This window comes from Petromyzon marinus, chromosome 76, assembly GCF_048934315.1.
Source record: "Petromyzon marinus isolate PM22_M1 ecotype Great Lakes invasive population chromosome 76, UKy_Petmar_22M1.pri1.0, whole genome shotgun sequence".
Lineage (NCBI taxonomy): Eukaryota > Metazoa > Chordata > Hyperoartia > Petromyzontiformes > Petromyzontidae > Petromyzon > Petromyzon marinus.
Window position 1 is genome coordinate 2,333,933 of NC_133742.1, and position 14,303 is coordinate 2,348,235.

Consider the following 14,303-nt stretch of genomic DNA (forward strand, 5'->3'; position numbering starts at 1 on the left):
TGTGTTTTAATTGATTTGTTATTTTATTTAGGGCTCCCTTTATAACAACAAATGCTCCTCCAGGCCCCGCACGAGCTTCATGCGGCGCTGCCTTTCCCGGCGACTGGCGAGGCCGCGGTGGCCCCTTTGTCGCCGTGTCCCTCGTGGGGTGCGGCTCACCCACCCAGCACCGCCACGGCCGCGTGGACGCAGCACGCGAGACGCGCCGTGCCACTGCGCTCGCATTGAGCGCGAGGAGACAACAACTGCTGCGGGTTTTACAGCAAGCGACGTTTATTAGGCGACACGTGACAATGTTTGACGTAGATAAATATATTGCATTCGTTAACCATTTTAAGACGTTAACACCGCCTGGCCTCATTTGAAAAAAAAAATACATAAATGGGATTTAAAAAATCTCTAAAGATTAGCTAGTATCCCAAACAATGCGTGTGCTCTTTGAATATAAAATTCCCTGAGGTTTGTTGCTCAAGGCAATCCAGTTGGTACAACACTTTAGCAGTTCCAAGGCACAGACGGTTGACAACAGTTTATGATCAGTAGCAGCATCGTAGAAATCAGTAAACGACTCCACACACTCACGGGGGGTTGAATCGTCACAATGTCATCCAAAAAAATATTATTTGGCAAATCGCTCGTGTATTCTATTACACTGCTAACAGCTGCAGTGCAAACGTTACAACATTAGAATACACGGATGGTAAGGTAATCGTAGCTTATATCCAAGGCAGTTTAGACGTGCTACAATGAGGTTAGCTAAAGGTGATTTTGGTGGCGTTTGAGAGGAGGGGAAAGAGGGGAAGGGGACAGGGATGGGTACAGGGAGGGAGGTTGGATGGATGAGGGATGGTTGGGGGCCAGGGGGAAGAGGTGGGGGCCTTGAGGGAGGAGTGGGAACGGGGAGAGGTGGGGAACGGTGCCGAGTACTGGGAGTGTAAAAAACCGTCTCAATCCACCAGTCGATGCATCTAAACTTGATCAGCACACATAATGTACCCTACACACGTCATTGATCGGTGCCATCACTCATCACCATCATAGCTATGGCCACGGGATGGACCACGGGATTGTAGAACTAGCGGCAGCATTGCGTAATAAATACTGGACCCTGCCACAGGAAATGTAATCGCACTTGCCAGCTCACAACAACACAGGGGGTCGGGGGTCGGCATGGAGGGGTCGGCATTTTCAGCGGCAGACACTCGGTCTGGCTCGCTGTGGGTTCAACCCAAGCGGCAGAGCCGACCCGTTTTTCAGAGGAACGTGTCTCTGTGCACATCGCTAAAGTGGTTAGGTTGATCACGCGTCTCAAAATAATTCACTGCTTGCTGCTGTTGCTGCCCGTGAGGGTGTTCAAGTAAACTGCAGATTGTAAATATAAAACTATTTTGATCTCATGCACTTTGATCAGATTGACAGCGATTACCAAAACAACTTCACAACTGCCATAGTGCTAGCCCTGCCCTCATGCCGACGTTTTGGGCACGAGATTGAGGCAGAAGACGCAACAAAACTGCGAGTAACAAAACAACTCGGGACTCGGTAGTGTTGACGATGGGGAGCCCGTGGTCTTCATGCCTGGGCGATGGTGCCGCTCATTCCACGTCTCCGTTGGAAGGTCCCGCCAGCTGTCCTCTCTCAGCTGCGCTCTCTCCTGAGACTACGGATGGAGTGCCATTGGAACACAAAAAACAAAGGCATCCGTGAGCGAACCACCCGGTAACACGACCCGCCATTCGACTAAAGCCCCATGTGAAACCCCGGGGGTTCAATAACCTCTGTAACGACTAAACCTCATCGCCTAATACAATCAATATTCACTAAGACAAAACTACGATGGTAACGCACTTTATAGCTTAATATAAATCGTGGTTGCTTGGTCGGACAGATCAGTTAAATGTCCACTTGGCAGTCAAGATGCTTTTAGGCAGGGGCGGAGCCACAGGGGGGGCTGGGGGGGGGCACAGCCCCCCTTTAAATTTTGGGAAAGACGGCAATCGGGATAACCAGATATCCGGCTGCTGCAAAATTCTGCAGGCTGCCACCTCGTGCTGCCCTGCAGGCTGCTTGAGCGGCAGCCTTTTGAACTCATTAGCCACATCAGCGGCTCCGACCTATTAATAAACTCCGCGTTCAAATCCAATAAAATTTGTTTTATACATTTGTAGCGCCCATTGGAAAACATAAACACTGGGTATCTCAGAATATTGCAGTCAGCCCCCACAAAAGTCAAAATTCTGGCTCCGCCCCTGCTTTTAGTCACTGGGTCATCGGACTGCAGTTGGGAAATGCCTCGTCCATGTTCACTCATCAGGAGCTGGGTAGGGGGGGGGGTCGTGGTGCCTGGGCTGGAGGGGGGGGCACCTTTCGCAAGGCCCACTGAGCTACGTCGCTCTTTGTCAGAAGCGACCACCTGGCCATCACAAATGATATGCTCGACGCAGTGGCTGATATCATCATCATCACGTGGGAAATGTATATGAGCGGCCAAAATACTCTAAACGCGTGGTGACGTTGATCGTTCATGTGGAGGAAAAACCTGAGGAGCCGGAGGAACATACACGTGACCACCACTGGGAGAGAGAGACACGCAAGCTCCAAATACACAGCAGGCGTCAGGGTGGGGGTCGAACCCACGACCTCCTCCATACGAGGCGAAATCATTAACATCTCATAGCCACCGTGATAATGCTGAGAGACACAGACTCAAAATATATAAAAGGAGGCATCGTGGGGGTCGGGATGGAACCCACGACATCCTTTGTACCAGGCCAAGTAGTTAACATCTCAAAGCCACAGCGTTGTATCTTGCCGACTCGCCCCCTACTGGACATCTGTGAAAAAAAGCTTCACAGCTCATCGGATTCCTCTGGCCTGAATACAGCTTCAGATTCTGTTGTGACTAACACAGCCGTTGATAAAAACATCGTACGAGTCAGCCAGGAGCTCGGTGCTAGCTCAGCGTCCCCGGCACGGCCGCTGTGAACCGCTCAGAAAGAGACCCAGCGGTGCGTGAACGTGAAACCTCGTCAGTGACACCGAGTGGGAGGCCACCGAGAGAGCTCAGCCCGGCTGCCCACGTCCACGCTCATTCATCAGGGGCTGGGCTGGGCGGTCCGGGTGCCTGGGATGGAGGGGGGGCGGGGGGGGCACCTGCGTGAGTGGAGGCAGGGTCATGAACACCGACGGTGATTCTTCTTCTTCTTCCTGACGAAGACGGAGACGATGATGATGATGACAATGACAGCTAGAGGCACCAGGACCCAGGCACCCACCACCCCTCCCTTGTGCGAGGTCTCCTCTAGAGGGGCGAGGGTGACGTCACTCACGCCCCCACCGTGTGACCGTGGGGCTGCAGAGACACGGAGACAGAGAGGGGGGGGCTCAGCGTGACCCCCACTCGCACCCAGCACCACAGCCCCACCCAGCGACTCAACACGGCTTCACGTGCAGCAGGGAGAGACCACTCAACACGGCTTCACGTGCAGCAGTGAGAGACCACTCACTCAGCACGGCTTCACTTGCAGCAGGGAGAGACCACTCACTCAACACGGCTTCACGTGCAGCAGGGACAGACCACTCACTCAACACGGCTTCACGTGCCACACTCAAAGGCACGATCCACGTGCATCACAGATTCCTGGCTGAGAATCACTCAACTCTACAAATGCCCACTCCAGCCCTGCACCACAGTTTTTCCATGACCCTTGACCTCCCGGCCTCAACCAGTTAGATCTCGTGCACCATTCAACGCAAGTTCCCCCATAATCGCTTCATCCGTTTGAACAACGTCGTGACGAACGGTGATCATTTTATTTTATAGATTTTATTATGTGACAAATTATGAAACGAGAAACTAAATCAAAGTTGTAAAACGAACGTGCATTATCCATTAAACGAGTGCTTTGCCGATTGTTAAGGAGTACAAATTAAACGACATCCTCATCGTGCGTGCATTATTCACAACGTAACTGACAAAGTGCCGTTGCATGATGAGTGAACTCTGGTCGAGAACGCTTGAGCAGTCCTCGTCTTTATGCGTGCGAAAAGTAAAGCAAAGCAAATCACCAACATAATGAATGTGAACAAGCAAATACGAGATAATCATGTTGCCAAAGTCAACTTGTTATCTAGTTGTGAAGAGTTTCATAGCGACATTGATGGCTGCATCAGCTACAGCGCCACGCTCGGCTCTTGTTCACCTGCAGGCATCACGTTCAGCAGCACCTCCCCTTGCACCACGGTGTTCTCCGCGTTACATCGGCGACAGTCGATGCGGCACAGAGCCACGGGGCCGAGGCTCTTGGGGAAGTTGGGGATGCCGATGGAGCAGTCTCCCATCAGCACGTCTCCCACAGACTTCACGATACACAAGTCCTCTTTTTCATCCCGCGTTTGATAGATCTGCAATGACACAAACCACAATGTGGAAGGTCAACCACAATGGCACACGATGCCCACGGTCACATCGTCCTGAATGCCCCTGGGCTCGTTGAATGTCGCTGGCTAAGCAGGCTTGATGAGCTCGGTTACCACCTAGATGGGAGACCTCCTGGGGACACCAAGCGCTGTAGGCTTCGGTTGCAAGGCGACAAGGGGATGGCAAAATATCAACGTTGAGTTTGCGTAGAGTGGTAAGAGTGGGTCTACCTGTGGACTTGAATCTGTGTAGAGTATTGCGTGTAATCCCCCTCGTGTTAAACACAAGTTGCATCATGTGCTCTGGTTTCCCTCCACGTGAAGCCAAAATCTCATTAATGTACCGTCATTGGGCAAAGATCTCAGAGCAGTGCCTTCTTGAAATGGAGTTGTGAGACTAATTGGACATTTCTGAGTAATTAAAGGGCACCACATAATGTTATTATCTGTTACGTGTCGACGTAGATATCAAGTACAGAGATAATTATTCACGGTTGACATGAAATGCGGCCGTCACCTTCTTCATCTCTCTTCTGGTCATGTTCTCTGCGTAGTGTCTGGGTATCGTGAACCACAGGAGGATGATGTGGTCCAGGCTGGACGTCGATGGGGAGAAGGAGCAGGGAATAGTCACGTTCTCTCCCTCCCTCACAGACAAACTCGTCGGAAGAGTGATCTGGAGCTTCGCAGCCGATGCCGCATCTACAGGGAGACCGGTCACACTTGTTACACATATATAGTGAGGGAAAAAAGTATTTGATCCCCTGCTGATTTTGTACGTTTGCCCACTGACAAAGAAATGATCAGTCTATAATTTTAATGGTAGGTTTATTTGAACAGTGAGAGACAGAATAACAACAAAAACATCCAGAAAAACGCATGTCAAAAATGCTATTTAATTGATTTGCATTTTAATGAGGGAAATAAGTAATTGACCCCTCTCAGTCAGAAAGATTTCTGGCTCCCAGGTGTATTTTATACATATAACGAGCTGAGATTAGGAACACACTCTTAAAGAGAGTGCTCCTAATCTCAGCTTGTTACCTGTATAAAAGACACCTGTCCACAGAAGCACTCAATCAATCAGATTCCAAACTCTCCACCATGGCCAAGACCAAAGAGCTCTCCAAGGATGTCAGGGACAAGATTGTAGACCTACACAAGGCTGGAATGGGCTGCAAAACCATTGCCAAGCAGCTTGGTGAGAAGGTGACAACAGTTGGTGCGGTTATTCGCAAATGGAAGAAACACAAAAGAACTGTCAATCTCCCTTGGCCTGGGACTCCATGCAAGATCTCACCTCGTGGAGTTGCATTGATCATGAGAACGGTGAGGAATCAGCCCAGAACTACATGGGAGGATCTTGTCAATGATCTCAAGGCAGCTGGGACCATAGTCAACTCGCCGTGTTTGGAGGAGGAGGAATGCTGCCTATGACCCCAAGAACACCATCCCCACCGTCAAACATGGAGGTGGAAACATTATGCTTTGGGAGTGTTTTTCTGCTAAGGGGACAGGACAACTTCACCGCATCAAAGGGACGATGGACGGGGCCATGTACCGTCAAATCTTGGGTGAGAACCTCCTTCCCTCAGCCAGGGCATTGAAAATGGGTCGTGGATGGGTATTCCAGCATGACAATGACCCAAAACACACGGTCATGGCAACAAAGGAGTGGCTCAAGAAGAAGCACATTAAGGTCCTGGAGTGGCCTAGCCAGTCTCCAGACCTTAATCCCATAGAAAATCTGTGGAGGGAGCTGAATGTTCGAGTTGCCAAACGTCAGCCTCGAAACCTTAATGACTTGGAGAAGATCTGCAAAGAGTGGGACAAAATCCCTCCTGAGATGTGTGCAAACCTGGTGGCCAACTACAAGAAACGTCTGACCTCTGTGATTGTCAACAAGGGTTTTGCCACCAAGTACTAAGTCATGTTTTGCAGAGGGGTCAAATACTTATTTCCCTCATTAAAATTCAAATCAATTTATAACATTTTTGACATGCGTTTTTCTGGATTTTTTGTTGTTATTCTGTCTCTCACTGTTCAAATAAACCTACCATTAAAATTATAGACTGATCATTTCTTTGTCAGTGGGCAAACGTATAAAATCAGCAGGGGATCAAATACTTTTTCCCTCACTGTACCTACAGAGATGTACGTATATTGAACATCGTTCAAAGCGTGCGTAGCCAACCATCCTAATCGGAGGTGTGGGGGAAGGAAAACCATCTAAACACGAAAAGCTTACACTCATTACACCACTCTGGTAGAAGGGCCACTGAAAGGTCTTGAAAACGCCGTTAAACACAGGGGTGCTACACCGTCTACATTTGTAATTGTGGAGAAGAGATCAATAAAACTACGACCTCAATGGAAGCTACGACACGGTGAGCTCCGCGTAGCGTCAGCTGTCGGAGAGGAACTCCGCTCACCTGGTGAGTGAGCGCAGTGAAACGTCTCCCCCTCGACCAAATCCTAGGGCTGCCTCCCCCCCACCGTCAGTGCCCAGACTCAGAGCGGCCGCTCGCGAGCCGAGTCTCAGCGGAGCGCGTGGCCCGGGAGCCACTGGCACGGCCAGGGCGGTGTCACAGGGGTCACATGACCCGTGACCTCATCGTCACGGTGGTTTATTAAAAACTAAAAAACTATTCTAATTAGCAGGTAAGGCCCACTGAGCTATGTAGCTCTTTTTTTTACAAAAGTGACATGGCCACCAATGACCGCTCAACGAAGTGGCTTGTGTCGTGCTGAAATTTACAGCAGCAAAATAATCGGAATGCACGTTGACTTGAAATGTGGAGGATAAAACCAGAGGACCCGGAGACAAATCCACGTGACCACAGGCAGAGAGACACGCAAACTCCAAAGATACAGCAGGCGTCAGGGTCGGAATCGAACCCACAACCTCCTACGTTCCAGGCGAGGGAGGTAACGGTGAACTCTCACCTGGCTAACGAAAGGGCACCGTCCAATGTGTGCTGGGTGAGTGGCTCTGGGTGTGAACTCACCCAGAAGGGAGATGAACAGTGGGATGAGGACCAGCTTCATGGTCGGCTCTGTGTGCTGATGATCACAAACGAGAATGAGTCATTAGTCCATCTCACGGCCTCACTCCAATGGCTCACGCTCCCTCACTTTCACATCACTCCGCTTCTACATCTTTTCATTTGTGACGTCAGCGATGAGATTCATCTCTTGGATTTGTTTTTCCCATCTACAATAATATGAATGATTACTGTAATCGTGCTGCATGGGCACTAGTTTACAAGTGAAATAAAAGATGTTCTGCGTATGCCAAGGCACAGGCATCCTGTACCCGAATCACACCCTGAGCCCTGCTACCTGAACTTGACGCTGCAGTCGAATCCTGCACTCACAGGCACGACAACGCGTTTGGTTAGTGTGGATGTTGAACTTCTTTCACACCGTACGGAGCCAACCGTGGCTAAGCGGCGTTGATGTTGTGTAGGCTGGGAACCTTTCAAAGAAGAACAAGGAGCAGACAATTATTTTCGTTTTTTTTCTTGACACATCTCACACACGGAGACATTTGCAGACAAAGATCTCCCGTACAGCCTGAGCAGACTGTTGGGGCAAGTGCTGCTAGCGAGTAGCACCTGGGAAGGCCGGAACGGCGCACGAGGGGGTGGGTGGCTGGCACCACGGCCGGCTGCCTTTGTCTCCCCAGTGGCGATGTCTATTACACACCGCACCAGGTACTTCAGTTTCATTTTAATTTATTTGGTATAGCCCTGTGAGCCATTCGGCTCTTGGATCGGGTGCAACCGCAACAAACAAAAGACAAAAACACGAACAAGAAAAATCTTAAAGTGACTTTGTGTGACTTTGTGCAAACAGAAAATCCAGGGGGGAAAAAAACGGCAGAATATTCCACAAAAAGCATCGTACACCAACGCTGTGTGCTACAATCCCAGTGGGATGCAAGTCGATCTCGGGGAGGCCCAGGACCAGTTCAGATGATCGTCACTGGTGTCTGCTGAGCCCAGCGTGAGCCGGCGAGAGAGAGAGACAGAGAGAGAGAGAGAGGTGGTGGTGGTGGTGGGGGGCTCTTGACACTGAGATCGCAAACAGTGGACGGCCGCTGTTGCGTCAGGGGCAAAAACCACGAACGATGAACTCGGATATCGCGATGAGATGTTAACAACCTCGCCTGGTGTACAGGAGGTCGTGGGTTCGTGCTGTATATTTGTAGTCTGAGTGTCTCTCATCATCATCATGATCATCACGGTGGCTATGAGATGTTAACTACCTCGCCTGGTGTACAGGAGGTCGTGGGTTCGATCCTGATGCCTGCTGTATATTTGTAGTCTGCGTATCTCTCATCATCATGATCACGGTGGCTATGAGATGTTAACAACCTCGCCTGGTACACAGGAGGGCGTGGGTTCGTGCTGTATATTTGTAGTCTGCGTGTCTCTCATCATCATCATGATCATCACGGTGGCGATGAGATGTTAACTACCTCGCCTGGTCTACAGGAGGTCGTGGGTTCGTGCTGTATATTTGTAGTCTGAGTGTCTCTCATCATCATCATCATGATCACGGTGGCTATGAGATGTTAACTACGTCGCCTGCTGCTGTATATTTGTAGTCTGAGTGTCTCGTCATCATCATCATGATCACGGTGGCTATGAGATGTTAACAACCTCGCCTGGTCTACAGGAGGTCGTGGGTTCGTGCTGTATATTTGTAGTCTGAGTGTCTCTCATTATCATCATAATCACGGTGGCTATGAGATGTTAACTACCTCGCCTGGTACACAGGAGGTCGTGGGTTCGTGCTGTATATTTGTAGTCTGCGTGTCTCTCATCATCATCATCATCATCACGGTGGCTATGAGATGTTAACTACCTCGCCTGGTGTACAGGAGGTCGTGGGTTCGATCCTGATGCCTGCTGTATATTTGTAGTCTGCGTATCTCTCATCATCATGATCACGGTGGCTATGTTGTATACGGCCCTTTTTCCACAATTAATATCCATAAGAATATTTACGGATGCATACACCTAGATTTCTTTTTCCTTTCTTTCGTGACAAACAATATATATATTTTTTTAATGAATCAAACCAGTAAGCCAGAAACACGAAAAACCAGATGTCGGTCATAAACAGACCATTAAAGAATAAAGAAATAATAAAACTCTCAAGGCGAGGATGTAACAGCTATCGGCGAAAATCTCCAGATGAACAAGAGTTTGATGGGCCCCTTAGGAAAGGTCCCTCCGAGGTCAGAACACCAAGAGAGCAGACACCAGACGCCAACAGGGTAAATCGTATACATATTCTTTTCCTTATTTTCCAGTAAAACAACAAAAAAATTAAAAGGCAACAACAAGAATAAGATAAAATTAGCGATCCTAACGCTCACTCCAATTAAGAACAGGCCACCAGACACAACAGTGAATTATTATCCAATGATTAATTCGCTATCAAATGATTTTCACCTTTAATACTTTTACTGTTAAAACAAAGCTTGGAGCAAGAATACCGAGTCACATCAAAGGTTATCGAGAAGGAATGAGACAACGGGCAAACTTGCGAAAGAGTTTAAACAATATTCCAAGCAACCCCGACCACATTTGTCTCTCTCACAGCGCGGAGAAGCAGGAATTGCACCTTATCACAAGGGGCCATCTGGAAAAGCCAGCCGGGTTTGATGAGGAGACACACCCACCCCACACACGGCAACCAGGCAAAGAAAGTTTTAAAGAAAATTGCAAGATAATATTAATAATAACAACGTGTTAACCTTACACGACATTCCATTATAGAACCTTACAGAACCAAGGGATATGGATTCCAACAATCAAGAAACGGACCTCTTAAACTCAGGATGATAATTATTTTTCTTTTTAATAATTCCATCATAACAATTCGAACCTCGGTAAAACCGAGAGGTGTCGGGAGGACGCAGTTACAAACACGAGTCTTGGCGAACATGGGACCAAATGGTATTTGAGCAATATAAGTCAAAAGTATAAAGAGGTGCTCCCGGCCACCTTTGTCTTTCCCTGCAGAACGTGATAAAATGCATACGCTCGGAAGAGCATCTTCACTTGGAAATAAATCAAATACTATGAATCACAAGCAGGATCATAACTGTGTATGATAAGATACCAACTGTGATGTGAAATGTTAAACTTAAAAAAAAATCTCTTAACCATTTCTTTGTGCGTCGGAACGCGTACGGAAAAGGGGGGGGGAACCCGCCCCTCTCTCTGGGTGGAGGGATTAGACAACCAGACGCCACCAAGATTAATCGAGGTGTCTGTTGTCTTGATGTTTATGGCTTGAGGAAAGACCCCAACAGAGCCATGTCATAAATGACACACACACAAACATACACACTGACACACGAACCCCCCCCACCACCGACACACGAACCCCCCCCACCACCGACACACGAACCCCCCCACCGACATACGATCAGATCAAAGATAGCTCCACCTCGTGAGGGGGAGCCGAGAAGGGGAGAGATTTTTGGCATAAAAAGGAGCCGTTTCAGCATTGAAATCAGCTCATCAGCCCTCGGGGCCAACTCATCAGCCCTCGGGGGCAGCTCAACAGAAGAAGACTCATCTCAACTCAGCTCAACAGAAGAAGACTCATCTCAACTCAACTCAGCAGAAGAAGACTCATCTCAACTCAGCTCAACAGAAGAAGACTCATCTCAACTCAGCTCAACAGAAGAAGACTCATCTCAACTCAGCTCAACAGAAGAAGACTCATCTCAACTCAGCTCAACAGAAGAAGACTCATCTCAACTCAACTCAGCAGAAGAAGACTCATCTCAACTCAGCTCAACAGAAGAAGACTCATCTCAACTCAGCTCAACAGAAGAAGACTCATCTCAACTCAGCTCAACAGAAGAAGACTCATCTCAACTCAGCTCAACAGAAGAAGACTCATCTCAACTCAACTCAGCAGAAGAAGACTCATCTCAACTCAGCTCAACAGAAGAAGACTCATCTCAACTCAGCTCAACAGAAGAAGACTCATCTCAACTCAGCTCAACAGAAGAAGACTCATCTCAACTCAGCTCAACAGAAGAAGACTCATCTCAACTCAGCTCAACAGAAGAAGACTCATCTCAACTCAACTCAGCAGAAGAAAAACTTGACCTGTCGCTCGCGAGCGCAGCGTCAGCTACTACAGCAGCGGAAAGAGCGCGCGCCGGCGTAGCTCATCCAGCAGTGGAGGAAACTGCTGTCAGCGAATCAGCACGGGCGCGTTCGCGCATCTTCAAGGAGAAAGAGCGCGGCCAGCAACGCCAAGCAAGAGCGTGCAGCAGCTCAGCCAGCAGTGGAGAGAAACTGCTATCAGCGAATCAGCACGGGCGCGTTCGCGCGTCTTCAAGGAGAGGAAGCGCGCCACCAGCGTGCCATCAGCACCAGCATCAGCACCAGCGCGCCGCTGCGGGCGTGCTTCTAACGCCGTCTACCAGACGGTCATCTCAGCTACAACAACGCATCTACTCGTTCACCAACGTCCGTCGAGTCCGAACCAACTACTGAAAGAAGAATCAACTGATACGTATGATACACTGCCCCCCACTACACACAAACCAGACGTCTGCTTGACGCAAAGAATCGATTCCGAACATTGGCCTACTCTTTCACCACTCACACCATTCAACACACACACACACACGGGTCATTAACAAAGCCTAAAAACCTCAAGCCATTGAACCATCCGTGATGGTGGAAACATCGCGACGACCGAGTGAATAATCTATCGTTTTTAAGAGTGTTCATAATTTTTCTCTGTAATATTGTGCTGGGGCTGTACTTCTAACCGCATACATTACCAACTGACCCATTAACAAAGATTAATTCTTGGCACCTCACCACGGAGCGCCGCTCGCGGGGATAGAGAGCTTGTTCAACCGGTTCCCTGTCAGGGGTCTGGCCACAATCAATTAAAAGATTGGCCCGAGATAAGGATCTCAAAAGGAAACATCGCCACCCATTGAGTCGCGTTGAGAAGTTGATTAGGAATACTTGAGTCGTTCGTTAATATTTGTCTTTCTGCATAATCTTGCCGGTATCCACGAATGAAATAACGAATTCAAACGCATATTTGTGCCTCCAAGAATAATACTGGTTGGAGTGCCCTGTCAACGAGTAGCGTTGCATAATAATCAGTCATCCTATTGTTAACAACGTGACAATAATTGCATTAAGGGCCGCGCATGATCAGTGACCGAATGCTGTTTTGTGTGACAATTCAAGTAACGAAGCTTTGTGGCCATCGAGTGGTGTTGATAAGGCAATTAGAAGTATTACAGTCGAACGCTTTAAATTCATAATCGTTATGAATCAATGAACGAACATCAACGTGGTACTGTGCTGACGATTTCAAGCATAATAACTTCGCATATCAGAATGTATTAAGGATTGGATACGAATCAAAGACCAAGTGCCGTGTTGTGTAACAATTCAAGCATACGAGTTTGCATATTATAAAGTTAAGGTTTGATAGAATAGTTCGCATGTTTTTAATCTCTCTCTCAACAACCGATCGATTGCGTTACGCGTCGGGAATTAACCACAGGTGCCGCTATCGAGGTGAAACAACGCAATCGTGATGGTATCGTGTTAACGCTGTGTTGAAATTCCAAATCCCGAGATTGAGTTTTTCATATTATCCAAAAATTAAAGTTAGCTAGAAATAAAATTGATTAAAGCAGAAGGTTTGTGTGTGATTCTTCCTGAAATTCTGCATAATATTGTTCTGCGTATGAGATCTGAATCCTGGGGACCTATCATAAGCACACTATCACCACATGATCCATAACACACATAATTCGTAATGTTCAATCGAGAGTAATCGTATCCTTATCGATAATACGGAATTAAAGAACAGAGTCGAATCGACTCTCCCTCATTCACACTCACAACGCCTGCGTCACTGCATACGATTAATTGCGTCATTCCAATTCATAACACAATCCTAGTCACCGAGGCTCGACCTGATAATCCATAACGACCTTCATTATCCTAACCACGCCCACTCGCATAAATTAATACAATTATCTCTCGAATCAGCATAATTTATGCGCATAATTACACTAATTAACATAATTTCGGATAAATTATGCAAATCTCAAATTTCATTTAATTTTCATTATTTTCATCAATTTTCATAACACCTATATATACAACATCTATGAGATGTTAACAACCTCGCCTGGTACACAGGAGGGCGTGGGTTCGTGCTGTATATTTGTAGTCTGCGTGTCTCTCATCATCATCATGATCATCACGGTGGCGATGAGATGTTAACTACCTCGCCTGGTCTACAGGAGGTCGTGGGTTCGTGCTGTATATTTGTAGTCTGAGTGTCTCTCATCATCATCATCATGATCACGGTGGCTATGAGATGTTAACTACGTCGCCTGCTGCTGTATATTTGTAGTCTGAGTGTCTCGTCATCATCATCATGATCACGGTGGCTATGAGATGTTAACAACCTCGCCTGGTCTACAGGAGGTCGTGGGTTCGTGCTGTATATTTGTAGTCTGAGTGTCTCTCATTATCATCATAATCACGGTGGCTATGAGATGTTAACTACCTCGCCTGGTACACAGGAGGTCGTGGGTTCGTGCTGTATATTTGTAGTCTGCGTGTCTCTCATCATCATCATCATCATCACGGTGGCTATGAGATGTTAACTACCTCGCCTGGTGTACAGGAGGTCGTGGGTTCGATCCTGATGCCTGCTGTATATTTGTAGTCTGCGTATCTCTCATCATCATCATCACGGTGTCTATGAGATGTTAACTACCTCGCCTGCTGTATATTTGTAGTCTGCGTGTCTCATCATCATCATGATCATCACGGTGGCTATGAGATGTTAACAAC

General features: G+C 47.9%; 1 protein-coding gene across 1 annotated transcript in view; it reads right to left on the minus strand.

The window, feature by feature from the left end:
* Window positions 1-249: 249 nt before the first annotated feature.
* LOC116957550 (uncharacterized) overlaps window positions 250-14,303 on the minus strand; it is a 453,026-nt gene continuing 438,972 nt past the window's right edge. Inside the window, exons 2-6 of the mRNA XM_076056514.1 lie at window positions 7,428-7,482; window positions 4,937-5,121; window positions 4,203-4,404; window positions 3,154-3,352; window positions 250-1,660 (exon numbers count right to left, since the gene is read on the minus strand). Coding sequence (XP_075912629.1) covers window positions 3,174-3,352; window positions 4,203-4,404; window positions 4,937-5,121; window positions 7,428-7,467 — 606 coding nt within the window. The 5' untranslated portion in view covers window positions 7,468-7,482 and the 3' untranslated portion in view covers window positions 250-1,660; window positions 3,154-3,173. The remainder of the gene's footprint in view (window positions 1,661-3,153; window positions 3,353-4,202; window positions 4,405-4,936; window positions 5,122-7,427; window positions 7,483-14,303) is intronic.